The sequence below is a fragment of the Lemur catta genome, chromosome 1, assembly GCF_020740605.2.
Source record: "Lemur catta isolate mLemCat1 chromosome 1, mLemCat1.pri, whole genome shotgun sequence".
In the NCBI taxonomy this organism is placed as follows: Eukaryota; Metazoa; Chordata; class Mammalia; order Primates; family Lemuridae; genus Lemur; species Lemur catta.
The window spans coordinates 241,646,934-241,663,148 of NC_059128.1; the positions used below are offsets into that span (position 1 = coordinate 241,646,934).

The 16,215-nt window shown below is 38.3% G+C and overlaps 1 protein-coding gene across 2 annotated transcripts in view; it reads right to left on the reverse strand.

Annotated features, from left to right (window-relative positions):
* Positions 1-2,731: 2,731 nt before the first annotated feature.
* Positions 2,732-16,215, reverse strand: part of CMSS1 (cms1 ribosomal small subunit homolog) — a 344,697-nt gene continuing 331,213 nt past the window's right edge. For both annotated transcript variants that reach the window (XM_045540408.1, XM_045540409.1), the window contains exons 5-10: positions 14,686-14,745; positions 13,292-13,394; positions 8,950-9,010; positions 8,421-8,508; positions 4,483-4,571; positions 2,732-3,030 (exon numbers count right to left, since the gene is read on the reverse strand). In XM_045540408.1, coding sequence (XP_045396364.1) covers positions 2,947-3,030; positions 4,483-4,571; positions 8,421-8,508; positions 8,950-9,010; positions 13,292-13,394; positions 14,686-14,745 — 485 coding nt within the window. In that variant the 3' untranslated portion in view covers positions 2,732-2,946. The remainder of the gene's footprint in view (positions 3,031-4,482; positions 4,572-8,420; positions 8,509-8,949; positions 9,011-13,291; positions 13,395-14,685; positions 14,746-16,215) is intronic.

Here is a 16,215-nt window from a genome sequence, read left to right on the forward strand (position 1 = left end):
CACACTGTGGAGGGCACCAATTTAAATGTTAATCTCATCCAAAAACAGCCTCACAGAAACACCCAGAATAATGTTTGACCAACTGTCTGGGTATCCTGTGGCCAGTCAAGTTAACACATTAAAATTAGCCATCACAGGTAGTAAGTAAAAATATTTCTAGGGCAATATTCTTCAGAGATAGCCAGATATACATTTCACTATAAATATACTTTTATTTATTTTGGATAATATAGGTACTTTTATATTCACCTATTTCTCTTTTCTAAATAAATCTACTTTAAGTATATAAATATATTTATCTGCTTTGCTTTTCAATATTTCAAGAACAGGGTTCCTCAACCTCAGCACTACTGACATTTTGGGCCAGATATTTCTTTGTTGTGAGGGCTCTCTCTCCTGTAGGACTGTAGAATATTTAGCCTCATCCCTGGCCTCTATTGCTCCTGTTTGGGAACTACTGATCTAGATTGGTGTCAGTATGACAGTTTGTTAACAGCTGTTGTGTTGTGGTATCATTAAAAATTTCATTGTGATTTTTTTTTAAGTGCCTGCCTTCATTTTTCTTTAACCACTGTGTAGAGCGCCTTTTCAGGCATTATGAGACATTTTGTATATTTGGGGTTGCCTTATATTTCATGGTCTTTTCCTATTAACTGTTGGGATGAAAATATACTAAATATGAGCCTAGAATCAGGAAGTAGTTATATTTGTGGGGGGTACAATCACACACACATGCTTATGTACACACATAACGTTCATCATGGTCTCATTTTTTGGTTTTGGCAAGTCAATAGCAGCTTGGCAGACTAGTTTGAATTCTGACAGCACAGATTACGATGTCTTAATTTGCAAATCTGTCCTCTTATACAATCATGCTTGATGTCTCAGATTAATCTAAGACACGTCACTTGACAGGAAGTTAATGCCTGTATTGGGAAAGTATGTGATCCATTTTCTTACCACTGGCCAAGAACATCTCACTTTTTAGGGTTAAAGGGATGAAAATAATAGGGTTTTTAGCTACAGCTTGAATAAATTTTCATTTTGTAGGGCTGTTTTTTATTTTTCCTTTAACTTCTTGGGTTCTAGTCCTGACCCTGGAGGATGGAATCCATTCCTCTTTCCGCTGTGAGTCCGTGTGTGTGACTTTCAGCCCACGAAGCGCGTCTCTGGTGTGCAAGAGCATGTGATTTGCTGGATTTTGGTTTTCTGGCCTGCCAGGCTCATTTAAAATTTCACAAAATTCAAATATGGAATTTTATATACCAGTAATGGCATCTGTTTGCTGTTATGCCTGAGTCTCCAAACAGACAACTTAGAGTCATGAAATGAATATGTAAGACCTGGGTTTGACTTCTGGTTTTATTACTTAAACTAGGGCATGTCCCTTCTGAGATTCAGTTTCTTTGTCTATAGTTCCTTGAGGACTATTTCAATGATGAAACATGCCAGGCTTTATGTAAGCGAAAGCTATAAACACAGTGCTTGGCACAGAGTAGGCAGTTGATCAACATTTTTAAAATGAGTTTAAAAAGCGAATTTGAGCAACAAAATAAAACACAATACTATTGCATTATAACGCATAGAGTAAAATAAACACAGAGTAAAATAAAATATATGAGTCCATACTGATATAAATAACTAATTAAACAAAAAAGTAAGTGGAGAAAAGGGACAGGTCTTTCTTACAGAGGACTTCCAATTAATAATTGTTGATGGAATGAGGGAAATAGAAAAGTCACTACAGTAATAACTGTTGCAGGCAAGAACTACCAATGGTTGCTAAAATTAGTGGGCAAAAGTTTGAGGAAAAACAGATATTTGCATAGCTTCAAAGAATCTCCCCCAAGATAAAGGAAATTAATTCCAAAGGGAAACACAGTAACTCTATAGTGGAGAAAACTGGCAGACACCACCTTACCCAGGTGATCAAGGTTGACGCCACAAGTAATAAGACACATTAACATTATATACACCCTGATATGATGTATCCAGAAGGACATATGACTTCTGTGGTATTCTAGCCAAAAAATGTGTAACTTCAATCAAATGAGAAAACTACAGACAAATACAAAATACCTGATGAAACTCTTCAAAAGTATGAAGGTCGTGAAAGACAACGAAAGACTGAGGAATTGTCACCATTCTGAGGAAACCAAAGACATGACAATGAAGTGCAATGTGGGATCCTGGAATAGAAAAAGGCATTGCTGAAAAAACTGGTGAAACCTAAATAACGTCTGTAGTTAATTGTATTGTACCAATGTTGATCTATTTGTGTTGATAACTGTATTATGGTTATACAAGATGTTAACATTGGGGATGAAAGGGGAAAGGGATATGGGAATTCTCCATACTATTTTTGCAACTTTTTTGAAAGTCTGAAATTATTTTAAAACAAAAAGTTAACAAAAAGCAAATGAGTAAGAGAGCTGTAGTTATACTGTTGTTGTCTTTTATATGTTTACAAAGTGCCACATACACTTGCAGCTCTTTCCACCGCTATCACTTACCCCCTTCCTGCTGGGACCAGGCTTCACAGTTTACAAATCTGCTCCATATGTACCATCTCATGGAACCCTTGACAATTCTGTGAGATAGTCCCATTTCACAGCTGGTGAGACTGAGGCTCCCAAAGGTAAGGTCGCCCAGTTATTCTTTCCCTTCTCTTGCACAGTCACATGAGAGGCCAGTTGGAAGGCCAAAGAGAACTCACTCTGCTCAACAAACATCACACAGAAGCCAGTGATACTTTATTATACAGGCAGTTGGCAAAAGGACAAAATTAACTTCTGTTAAAGAATTCCCATCAAACATTTCCGGTGGTGCATCCTGTGATGAAGTTAACATAATAAGCTAAAAACTGATATTTACTGACTGTTTGCAATGTGTCAGAGTCACTAAATAAGATGCAAATTCTACTGTGAAATTGAATCTTCATAGGACTCAGAAAAGGCCCAGTTTCAAAGATTCTGATTTGCACAGACTGAGTACTCCCATTTCCAGAAGTTCAAACACCTCCTTTCTTATCTAAATGAGAGAAAAGAAAAGAAGGAAAAAAAAGGTTAAGATCAAGCAAAGATGGTCTTAGTAAATAAATTCAACCATCTGGACTCCCTGGTATTTACACAGCTGTTATGGCCAGAATCAGAGAAGGCAAAAGTCCTAACCCGCATTTGATTCAGAGTTGAAATATTTGTATAATTAAAAGAAGTACCATATAAAATATCACTTTCATTAAGATGCCCTTTTTTTTGCAGCCATTCAAAATAAAATGCCATGCAAATTTATTTATTTATTTAAATGGCTCTATTGTGTACTTTCTGTAACCCAGATTATATGCAATATTTCAATATAGGATTTTATTGCCTTAGGATAACTGCTGATAATGACATCAACATAATAAAAATAACTATGCGTGACAAGATTTTTTTGGACACTGTTTCTCATTATTATAATTAGAAAACTAGTAGATTAGTCAGATTTAACACATAATAACTGAAGTCATCAAATATGGCCTCATGTACCTGACATCAAATTGATTAAACCAGTTTTTAAAAAACCTGTTAATTCAGGGGACAGAGTACATGACTGTGTGTGTGAGTGTGCATGTGTGTTTAGGGAACTGAGCAAACTGTCTTTTAACCTGAACTGATATCTGATATAACTCATTGATCAATTATAATCAGATTTGGTCATTCTGGATATATAGCTCTATGTGGTAAATGAATACATTTAGTATGTTTGGAGGAAGTAATTCCAAGCATCTTTGATTTATTCCTGGTTGGTGACTGGCAACCTTTTTTTCCCCTAACAGCTACTATGAAGCATTAAGACAGATTGAAAAATTAGCCCCATGATAACGTGGTAGGTGGCAAAATCAATTTTTCACATTATGAAGATAATGGATTACTTTCATAAATATATAATGAGCTAATGTTATACCCATAAAGGCATTTTATCATTCAATTCTAATCCACTGAGATGCCAAAAAATTTCCCTACCACACAAAAACAAAATATCTTTCTGAATCAAGGCAGTGGGTTTTGGGGACCGTGGAGATGCTGGCAATGAGGCAAGTCTGTGCCCGCGCTCCCCCGACCCCAGCCAGAAGTGCCATATAAGGATGAAAGGCAAAAATGAGTGTGTCCATAAAGAAAGGCACCAGAAAAGTGCTAAGTCCTTCAGATCCTATACTTGACTCAAAGGTCAAGTATAGATGTGGTGCATAGAAGGGAGAGGCCACTGGTCATTTAATGAGCAATGAAGCTGATTCCTATGAAACATAAGGAAAGGACACAGCTATGTGTAAAAGGATGAGGTGGCCTCCACAATTGTGTTACCTCAGAGTTAAAACATAGAAATCACTTCAAAAGCTAGAATGTGCTGGCGCCCCATGTCAAAGACTTTTATTACTGTGTTTGAACTCAAGTTCAAATTGAAAAAAAAAATGATTAAAGGCAACTGCTGGTTACTCGGTACCTCGGGAATGTCCATCATTCTCCTCAACTTCTGATCTCTCCAGTTCCAGTCAAAAACCAGAAACTTTAAGGGGTTCAAATTAAGGCCACCTGAAAGAGACAGGAAGAAAGTTGATGCAGTAAACACCTTACAACATAAGCTTATTAAAATGATTTTTTATTCTCCTGGTTGCTCTTTGTCTCATTTGCTGTCCTCTCCCCTGGCAACTAATGTCTGCACGTTAAGGCCTGCCCTTCCCTGATGGAAAACAAATGCAGCACTCTGAATCCTGCTCTTCTTCTAATCTTATTACTGCTTCTGAGGAAAACAGAGCAGCCACTCTTGCTAAGCTCCTCAAATGCTCACGCGCTGGCCAAGGCTCCGGCTTTCATGAAGCCCAGAAGGTGCAGTCTCATTTCTGACAGGGATTTGACAGGCTGCATCCTGAAGTTTGGGGCAGTGGCCCTGCAGAGGAGTTGAGTCCATGGAGTCTGCAAGACTCTGAGGAGATGAGTGGGGAGAAGGATGAGGACAGAGCTAGGTGGTTTGTTTTAGGCAGAAAAGGAAGTTAAGATGAACGGACGCTATTCAAATTGAGCTATCCTTTGATGAGGCTGGTAAATCAGTTAAGGACTCCATTCCTTCTGTTTTCCTATCTATCTAGAAGACAATTATGCAATGTGCAAGCTGGAGAGGACCTCAGGGATTGTGGGATTAATCCTCAGAGGTCTCAGAGTTGGGCACACAGTCAGTTCTTCCTCTGCTTCAAGCTGTCACCTGTCACACTTGGAAACAGTCTCGGAAGGCTTCTCCTACCTAAAGCACTTCCTGTCAGCTTTCCCCCATGGCTATTAAATATTTTCCTCTCCGCCCCAAATACTTTTTCAGGCTTCATATAATTAAAATGTCTCATATTTAAAACTCTCTGCAAAATTAAAATAAAAATGGTAAAGACAATGGCTTGATAATCAGTCTTTCCTTAAAAATAACTGCTGGTGGGAGAGCAAACAGGTCCAGGCTCTCTGGGATGAAACAGGGCATTATGTAATAAGAGTTTTAAAATGCTTACTATTTGATAAAATAATTTTCCTTCTATGATATATTCCAGTAAAAACATCAGAAACATAAACATAGTCACTTGCAAAGATGATCACTGCAGTATTATTTATAATAGCAAAAAGTTAGAAACAACACATTCTACCATAATAGAATTGCAAAAAAAAAGAAAAATACAAATAAATGTCTAGAAAAAAGGACTGAAAGAAAATATATTCACTGTTAACAAACAAGAGATTATCTCAAAGTGACTTATTTTCTTCCCTGTGCCTTTTTGCATTTTTCCAAGGCACATATAGGCAGGCAATCCCCCTTATTATCAAATTAAAACAACATAATTTTGTCCATAATTGTACAGATCCCAATGCCATGGGGTATCTTTTGATGTCTGGAAACTCTTCTTACATATCAAACCTGTAAACATCTTGTTAAGTCATAAACAGCTACATAAAATGAGTTTGTGCCACTGGTGCCACTTTTGTTAGATTTTCTGTTTCTAGAGTACTGGGACTATTCCCGATGAACACTCTGCATATAGCTTAAACCCTGTGGTTAACGAATATTAAACCATTCATCCAATCAGAATCAGAAGTAAAAGTTATTTCCATTAATGTTATAAAAAAGTCAGCAGCTCCTTAAATGATTTTTCCACATGAAATAAGCCTTCACATTGAGTTCTCACAACTCTGTAGAACTCTAATTTTGATAGTCTGGATAGCCTTGTTTTCTTTCTTCCTCTCTCTTTTAAGTACAGAGAAGAGTGGTCCTGTTTCATGATGGTGTCTGGTGACACACAAGCAAATCTGGATTCCAGTAAGGAAAGAGGTGAATCTTTAGCTAAAAGCTGTAGGAGAGGCAGGGGCCAACCTGAGAGTGCTGGTGCCCAGCCAGTCTCTCCCAGATCTTGTCCCACAGGACTATGGGTGCCTCTCTTCTGTTCCTTAACTTTCTTTTTCTTTTCTTTTGAGACAGATCTCGTTTTGTCACCCTGGGTAGAGTACAGTGGTGTAATCATAGCTCACAGCGACCTCAAACTCCTGAACTCACTCAAGCAATCCTCCTGCCTCGGCCTCCCAGAGTGCTAGGATTACAGGCGTGAGCCACCGCGCCCGGCCCTGTTCCTTCACTTTCAATGCCTTCCTATGTCCACAAGACAAAAATCCAAACTCCTCAGCTTACTGTTCGAGGTCCTCCCTCCACAGTCTGCCTTTATTTCCAATTGAATCACCTGCTACTACAGCCCACAAAGTCTCTAAGCAAGAAAGTTGGACTCTTTAATAAAAATAATAACTAGTATCTGTTGAGCGCTAAGAGTCTGACACTCACTGTGCTGAGCTCTTTATTGGCATCTTATTTTCATAACAATCTTTGAGGGAGGTACCATTACTATCCCTATCATTTGGATACAGAAACAGGCTTAGAAAGGTTAAATAACTTGCCAAGGCCACAAAGCTATTAAGTTGCTGGACCTGGGATTTGAATCTGGGGGTCTGAATCTGCAACAGGGGCTCTTAGTCTCAACACTGTGTTGCCTACTCATTGACTCCTCTTGATGTACCACATGTCTCTGCCTTCTCTCTTCTCCCATTCAGGGATGCTTTCCCTGACTCTCCTGGCCGATTTCAATCCACCGCATACTTCAAAGATTAAAGACCCTTCCCTGCAGATTCAGGCCACCATAACAATCTCTCTCTCATTGCAGCTCCTGTAGCACTTCCTACTGCTTGTTTGGCTCTTGGCATTTACTGCTTCACGTTGTCAATGTCAGTGTATGTACATTTAGCTCTTTGACTGGAGCAGGATCTCCTTGAGGTGGAAAAGGCTCTGGAACAGGAAGGGCTGGACGGACAGACCTTGGGAGGGGTCCCTTAACCCTCTGAGCTTCAGTTTTCTCTCAAAAAGTAAGAATGTTAGCCTATAAGGATGCTGTAAATGACAAATCATATGTAAGGTTGTCTAGCATAGCACTATGTACAAGTAGGAACTCAAAAATCTTTGTTTCCCTTCCTTGTCAGGGGCTGCCAAATTTGTCACTTCTTTGTGTTTGCACCAAACTCTGCATATAGTCGGTTCAATTAACCCTGGATGATTTTCATCTAGAGAAAAACACCAGCATTAGCTTTTGCATGCTTCCTGGCAAATGACCATCTCTATACTGAAGTACTATATTGATGAATACACTACCTTTAGATACATAAAATAATCCAGGAATAGCTCCAGACAGTTATAAAAGAAAGTTCTATTACTATATTAAATAAGTAATTTGGGAATGAGTATTAAAAACACATCATTAAATCTGTCTGGTAGGTAGAACAGGTAATAAGATCACTGGCAGCAGGTTAGCAGGTTCTTAGGCTACTGGCTTTGAGAAAGTCAACAAACTATAAAAATCCACTGGCCGATGTTGTCTGGAATACTTTCTGGGTAAAACACTAAAAGAGAACTGCATTTGGGGATAAATATTCCGGAATATCTGTATTACATCCACAGAAACGGCATTTTTGTTTCAATATGTTTTATATATCAGCCCTCAGCCAGAATGGGAGTCCTGGGGAACCAAGACTCCATTAAGTGGGAGGGAAATGCTCAATATATCCAGCTTTATAAATTTCAGAGGCTGCAAATTGGTGGAATGGAGGCTGTTACGCATCCACTAACCAGCTCATAGCAATTGCAATTTGAATGTGTTTAGGTGGCATATGTACTTCAGTTTGCCACAGTCCTCCTCATTCCCTACTGAATTATACTTGCTGCTTGGCTTCAGAGACTAAAGGCTGTAGCCAATTTCTGAATGAACACAGATGTCTGGTTTCTCTATAGCCCAAATGCAGTTTTTGAGACTCACATGGGTGCGAGGCAAACTCCCAGCTCTGGGTAAGAGTATCACTGCATTCTTTTCATACCTTGTTTAATAAGTTCTTTAATTCTCCCTGGAGTTCCTATACCCAGGTGCACCACACGCTTCTCCAGCAATTTTACCTGTTCCTGGACCTATTGCAAGACAGAAGAGAATAAAGACAAGAAAGAGTCATTAAGAAAGTGCAATCATAGGCCAATTTAGAGCATTTTATTTCAAAGTTAAGAAAGTAAAAAGCAAATGGAGCTACCCTCGTTTAGGGTCAACTTCCAGGGCAAAGAAGAACATCTCCCAAGAAAATCAGTAAACCCTCAAAGAATCCAGGGGTCAGACCTCGGCTTCTGTATAGGAATGGAGCATGGTGGAGTGACTATTGTTGGTGGGGTGGGCGGGGGGTAGGTATGTGGAGGCATGAAATTCAAAGAAAACCAGAATGGTTGTTAAATATGTCATGTAAGGAAGGCACCAAAGAAAACACTTGCTAAGGGAGACTAGGAGAAAAGGGTGAAGGGAAAAGACTGAGGTCTGGGAGTAGCCCTTATGGGTCACTTATCTCCCATCAGGAACTTGCTTACCTTTATGTGTTTTGCAAATAATTTCATAACTTTGCTGTCTCCTCTGAATGCTGTCATTGACCTAATGAAAAGAAACAGATTAATGCTTAAGGAAACTCACTCATTCTGGGCCATATTGACTACTTAAGTATTATATCTAGCTTTATTCAAAGAATGTATGCAGATGGATGTGTATATATGTGCATATGTATGTGTATATACACACATACACAAAAAAGTTCTGAGATTTTCAGGTTAGCCTTGCAATGAAAGTGGGGTGGCCTTTTATTCAGGCACGTATCTGGGCTGGCTTCTAACTCTCATATACAATGTTAACCGTACTTAGGCTTCCTTCATCATTGAAACACATGGATCTGCCCTTCACTTATAATACACAGTTCCTGCATGTCAGGTTCCTGGCAGAGAATTTCTCTTCCACCTCTGCAGCGTGGTTCTCATAGAAAATTTGGTTGCAAGAGATCCCTTAGAGCGATGATGTCAGCCTGTGCTCTCTGAAGCCCAAGGGCATCTACAAAGGTCTGTGGCTGCTGTGAGGGGAAGCGGGGGATGAGTGGACAGGAGGAAGACAGAGGGCTTCTGTCCTTCTATCAGAACAGTGCTACTTTTATCTACTTTGTACACTGAGCTTCTCTGTAAAATTTTATATGTGGAAATGCTTTAGCCATAAAGAAAGAAAAGAAGGAAGGGAGGGAGGGAGGGAGGAAGCAAGGAAGGAAGGAAGAAAAAAACAAAAAGAAAGGAAACCAGTGATGCAAAGGACTGAGTTAGAGCTACGAGGGCAGGTGGGTGTTATAAATGAGTGAGGCGCTGGGAAGCAGGTGTGAGGGCACTAGAGAGCTCGTGCCGTGTAAAGTGTGTGCCGTTGTAAAGGGGTCAACCGGTGCTCAGCTCAGCCAGTTATTACAATGTGAGATCATGCACCCAGTGTTATAAGGCCTGATTTTTAGAGAAGCCAGAAATCTGGATTTTTATATGTGCAATCTGATTGTATATATGAGCAATGGATTTAAATTTTTTTAGATACAAAATACTTGTGGGGTAAATTCAGCTCTTGGACGGATTTATAAGCTCTAGCCTACACGCAGGACAGGCAGTCCATTTAGTTTCTAGGTATTCGACGATCTGGGAAGGATCTACCTACACCAATCCAGACTGCCAGCTCCAGGGGTCAAGACCATGCTGGCTGTTGCCTTGCACACCTGCCTTTCCTACCTCCTCTTTGGCAGCAGGCCCTCAGCCTGCACCAGTGCTGCTCTGTAAACAGCCACAGCACATCTGTCCAGGGCTTTTCTTGCAGAGATGATGCTAAGGATGCTGCCACTATGTCACAGTGGGAAAAGCTATATTTCTTAGGGAACTTTTTCTTTTTTTTAAATCCAGAGAAAAATGTCATGAATCTGGCAACTGATATCTCCCAACTTATCCTGGCTGCTGGAAAGTGCAGGCCCACATTTGGGGCTACCTCTGCAACTAAACAGAGCTTTACAGAAGTGATCTTGAGCGTCATTCCTAAGTGGCTTCACCTGATTTTCTGGTCTTTATTTTTTTCTTTGCTTCCATTTTTACCACCTGTTTTTATTTGCTGTATGTATTTCTATATATGACCTAAAAGTTTCTTTTGAGAAAAAGGGGGTATTAATGAATGATCTTTTAATTGATATTTGGGGACAGAACTAACATGGAAATACTACTTTCCTTTACGTATCATTATTATGTTTTGAGAAATATTATTGACCAGTAGGAACATGTGAGTTTGCAAAATAATAAATCATGCTACATAAATTTTGTTGCATTCAAGTTTTTACTTACACATAAGCTTTCTCCATGGCAAGGTTAACTAGGAAGATAATTTAAAAACTCATGGCTCTCAAGAAAACAGATGTTTTTACAAAAGTTAGAATTATTAAATATTAGTCTTTATGAATAGGGCTTGTTGTGCCTGCTCAGAAATCACTTTTTGCAAATCACTTAACCTTGAAATGGATCATAATATTACCAGGGACACAGAAAAATGCTGAGAATTGGCAAATGGAGTGTGACAACACAGTGCTTTTATGCCCCTCAGAAAGGAATTTATGTATAGTAGAAGTTCAAGTCAATTTGACAACTTGAATTTAAGAGGCTACCTCTAGGCCAACCTCTTTGGCATCAGTGTTTGAACCTGAAATGAGTTCTGTGGTAGTTTTTAAAGCACTGAAAAGTCAATGTGAACTCCTATGATTTTAGGACCAGCAAGTATAGATGCCAAGAAGCAGTTGGAGTCTTAGAGATCAATTACGTATAGAGGAGAAACAGTTGAAGGAAACACTTTGTTTTACTGGGAGGGTATGTGACACAATTCAATGTGTGTACTTAGGTGGGGAAAGGAGGGTTTGAAAGACAAAGGTCAATAATCATTTTTTCCTAAATTCGTGATTAGATTAGTTCGTTGAGAAAAACAGATGCTAAATAACTACTGAATGTCTACATTTGGACCTTAGTCTGTTTGACCAGGTTCATTTTTCTTCATGACTTGGATTTTCCTTTGTTTTGTCTCCTGTCAAAGCTTGGCCCTGAGCCTGGTCCCAGTAAGTCCCACTTACTGTGATGGCTCTTTACTGAAAGCTGAATGGTACCACTGACCTAGTCGAAACCTTTTTGTTTATTCTGCAAAAACTGCAGTAAATAAAAAGGTTTGTGAAAGTACTTAGTAAAACACTGACAAATTATCTTCAAAACATAATTTTTACGTTTAAATTTTTGGTCCATTTGGAATTTATCTTGGTATAATAAGTGAGATACGAATCCAACTTTATTTTTCCAGATGGCTATTCAATTGTTCCAACAGCATTTATTAAATAACACATCTTTCCCTACTAATTTCTGATTTGTCACCTTAAGCATATACTATATTTTCATATATGCATTTGGGTCTATTTCTGAACTTTCAATTCTGTTCCACTAATCTGATTTGTCATGCATGTGCCAGTTCCATACTGTTTTAATTATTGAGACTTCACTTTATATATAACAGGTCTGTCCAGAAAGTATGCATCTACGTAATATTACATATTTTATTAACAATGGCTGTATACTTTCTGGACAGACCTCGTGTGTATATATTTGTAATTTGTAGGGATAGAATTCTCTCAGTATTCTTTTTCAGAATTTCCCCACCTATTTTTAGTTGTGTATTTTCCCACATGAATTTAGAACTAGTTTATCTAGTTTAAAACATAATTCTTTTGCAGTTTTATTAGGAATCTGTGAAATTTGTAGACGATCCTAAGTAAAACACACATCTTTACAATATTGAGTCTACCTATTCAAAAATACAGTATACCTTTTTTGTTGTTGTTCAAGATCGTCCATATCCCTTATATGATGTTTTCTGTATATAGATTTTGGTTAAGTTTATTCCTTGGTATTTTATCTTTTCTTGTTACTATTTTTTTTTTTTTTTTTTTTTGAGACAGAGTCTCACTTTGTTGCCCGGGCTAGAGTGAGTGCCGTGGCATCAGCCTAGCTCACAGCAACCTCAAACTCCTGGGCTCAAGCGATCCTACTGCCTCAGCCTCGCGGGTAGCTGGGACTACAGGCATGTGCCACTATGCCCGGCTAATTTTTTCTATATGTATTTTTAATTGTCCAGATAATTTTTTAATTTCTATTTTTAGTAGAGATGGGGGTCTCACTCAGGCTGGTCTCGAACTCCTGACCTTGAGCGATCCACCCGCCTCAGCCTCCCAGAGGGCTAGGATTACAGGCGTGAGCCACCGCGCCTAGACTCTTGTTATTATTTTAAGCCAGATCTTTTCTTCCAGTTTTTCTTCTAACTGGTTGTTGCTGGTATGATCTCCCTGCTTTTACCTTTGCCTTCCACCATGTGTGTTCCCTACCCAGCAGCCAAAGTGATCCTTTACAATGATGATAAGGATCATGTGACTCCTCAAAATCCTCCGGTGGCATCCTATCTCAGGGTCTTTTGTACTTCCTGTACCTTCTACCTGGCATGCTCTTCTCCCAGATAGCTGCTTGGCCCTCTCCTTCACTTCGTTTGAGTCTCTGCTTAAATGTCATCTCCATAGAGAAGCTTTCTGAGACTATCCTTTTTAAAGTAGTCCCCGTCTACTTCTGTCTCTTTGTTATGCTTTATTTTTTCGTTAAATAACTTATCACTATACCTGACATTATAATGTATCTTTATTTGTTTATTGTCTGTCTTGCCAACTGGAACATAAATTCCATGAAGGCAGAAACTGTTTTGTTCATTGCTATATCTCCAGCACATAGAACATATTAGCTTGGCACTTTCCAGTTACTCAGAGTACATTTATGAAATAGAATAGGTGAAGCTTCCAACCTAATGAGCTCCAGGGCTCGGATGGCAGAGCTGCAGATGATCAGCATCAGGATCGATTTCTTCTCGCTGTGGTTTTTCCGAAGTTTTACCCACTTAGGACAGACTTGAAAAAAGACCACAGAAGATTATTCTAAATATGGCAAAATTGAGCCCCTAAAGTTGAATATTCCCCAATTAATGATTTTGTTTAAGCATAATAAAATGTAATGAGCACAGTTCATTATAATTATAATTCCATTTTCTGGTTATTGTAGATATTAGATTCAAAGACAATATCATTCATTTACAACACAAAACATATAATATGCCAAGTACCTAAATGTGACTAGTTTTAGAACTAAGTAAAACAGTTTGGAATAATATATTTTTAATATTTTATGTTTCATGCTTGAAGATAATTGACTAAATAGGAAAAGAATTCTGGTTCAATAATGTTAAATTTTAAAGGGACACTGAACATAAGATATAAAATAGAAAATTTAAATAATAGTAAACATTTATTAAACATTGACACTATACTAAGCCCTTTAAATACATTGTATTTTTTAGTTCTCATAAGACAGTGAAGTTGATTCTATTATTATTTAGATTTATATTTGCTGAATTGGATGCTGAGAAAGATTTATGAACTCGAGTGTCATCAGAATTGCTTACAATTTGAAGGAAAAAAGGTAAATCTCTACATCTAACTTTTTCATTGCTGGCCACAAATAAATGACCACTTGATATGAATCATCTAGTTATCCCTGGCTACACATAATACATATTGAAAAGATCAACTTAGATTGTCTTCACAATAGTCATCATCTGAATTATTTATTTATTTATTTTTTGAAACAGGGTCTCACTGGAGTGCAATGGCATCATCATGGCTCATTGCAACCTAGGCTCCTAGGTTCAAGTGATCCTCCTACCGCATCCTCCTGAGTAGCTAAGACTACAGGTATGCAACACCACACTTGGCTAATTTTTCTATTTTTTGTAGAGACAGGGTCTTGCTATGTTGCTCAGCCTGGTCTCGAACTCCTGGCCTCAAGTGATCTTCCTGCCTCAGCCTCCCAAGTGCTAGGATTATAGGTGTGAGCCACTTTGCCTGGACATGATCTGAATTCTGAACATGTGAACAGAATTTCAGAATCTCACAGCTGGAATAGGGATCAGGTAGTTCTTCTTCCCTGTCTTTCAGGTAACAAACTCAGGTCCAGGAAAGTACTCGGTGACTTGTCCCAGGTCAAGTAGCAGATCAATAGGGGACTTGGGACTAGAACACTATTCTCTGGAGTCTTTAGACCAATATTTCTAATGTAATACAAAAATGAGAACAAAACCCAAATTCTCAAAGCCAAAGTAAAACAAGAATAAATATAAATAGATTAAAATCAGAGTTTACTTACTTTCTTTTAGGTATGATGAAAGACTGTGAGTCAAATCATTGGCTTTGAGGAAACAGGAGTCTAGAAATATGAGAAACATGGTTTGTAGAGAATTTTACAAACATATATATAATCAAAATAGATGAAATGTGAATGATGTATTCTTGAATAGGCTGTAAAACATTAGAGAATTGGGCTTTCATTATATTAAAATGTTATCTAGTATTTAAAATAATAGCAGCACCAATAATAACTTTTTTGAGGGGACAGGTTCTCACTCTGTCACCCAGGCTAGAGAGCAGTGGCATCATCATAGCTCAACTGCAGCCTCCAACTCCTGGACTCTAGTGATCCTCTGCTTCAGCCTCCCAAGTAGCTAGGACTACAGGTATGTACTACCACGCCCAGCTATTTTTAGAAAAATTTTTGTAAAGATGGGGGGGGTCTCACTATGTTCCCCAGGCTGGTCTCAAACTCCTGACTTCAAGTAATCCTCCCCCCTCAGCTTCCCTAAGTGCTGGGATTACAGGCATGAGCCACTGTGCTGGGCCAACGAGTAAAATTTTAACCCTTCATGGAGCTGCCCATAGGTTATTAGAGCAGTGAAACAGAAGCTTGTTATATCACTTCAGACTAATGAAGCACATTTATTTTTCAAATCCATAAAACAGGCACTACATAAAGGCAAAATGAAGTGGCTAACAAATCTATGTAGAGAGGCTCATACCCATTAGTCATCAGAGAAGAGCAAATTAATACAATGATAACACTTTACACACTCATTAGAATGGCAAATGTTAGAAAGACATATAATGCTAAGTGTTGTCGAGAATGTAGGGTGATGGCAACTCTTGTCAACTGTAGGTAGAAGTATAAACTGGCATATCTATTCTGGAAAGTAGTAATATTAAGATGTGACTTATGTGACCCTAGGACCCCAATATTTCATTTCTGCATGAATAATAGAAATTCTTGTGTGGTTCTATAAAGGCACACACAAAAGGATATTCATTCTGTCATTACTTGTGATACTAGAGTGCTTAAAGCAACCTAGACGTCCATATCTGGGAAAATGGATGAGAATATGTGGTAGATGAAAATACTGGAATATAATGTAGCATTAACAGAAGCAATGAGCTAGATATGCATAAAGCCATGGAAGCATATCTTGAAAAAGTGTCAAGTGAAGGAAGAAACTATGAGAGGATCAGCACAAAAGTCATCTAGATAAATTTTAATATGTACCTACATACACAACAGTACACATTTTACAAGAATTTCATAAGAATACACACATATTTAAAAATGTACATCAACACATTAAAGCAAATGCCTGCCTATAAGGAAAGGAAAATAGAGTGTGGATTGGGGAAGAATGGGAATAATGCATCAAAATACAACACAACACAATAAAAGACAACATAACACATTAAAGCAAAACAGGGGCCTTGCTGGACCAATGATAATCATGGTCTAGCAATTATGTCGTATTAACTCTATACCTGAGATGAATAACAAAGCAACAGCATGGGTACCATTCTAATTCTTTCT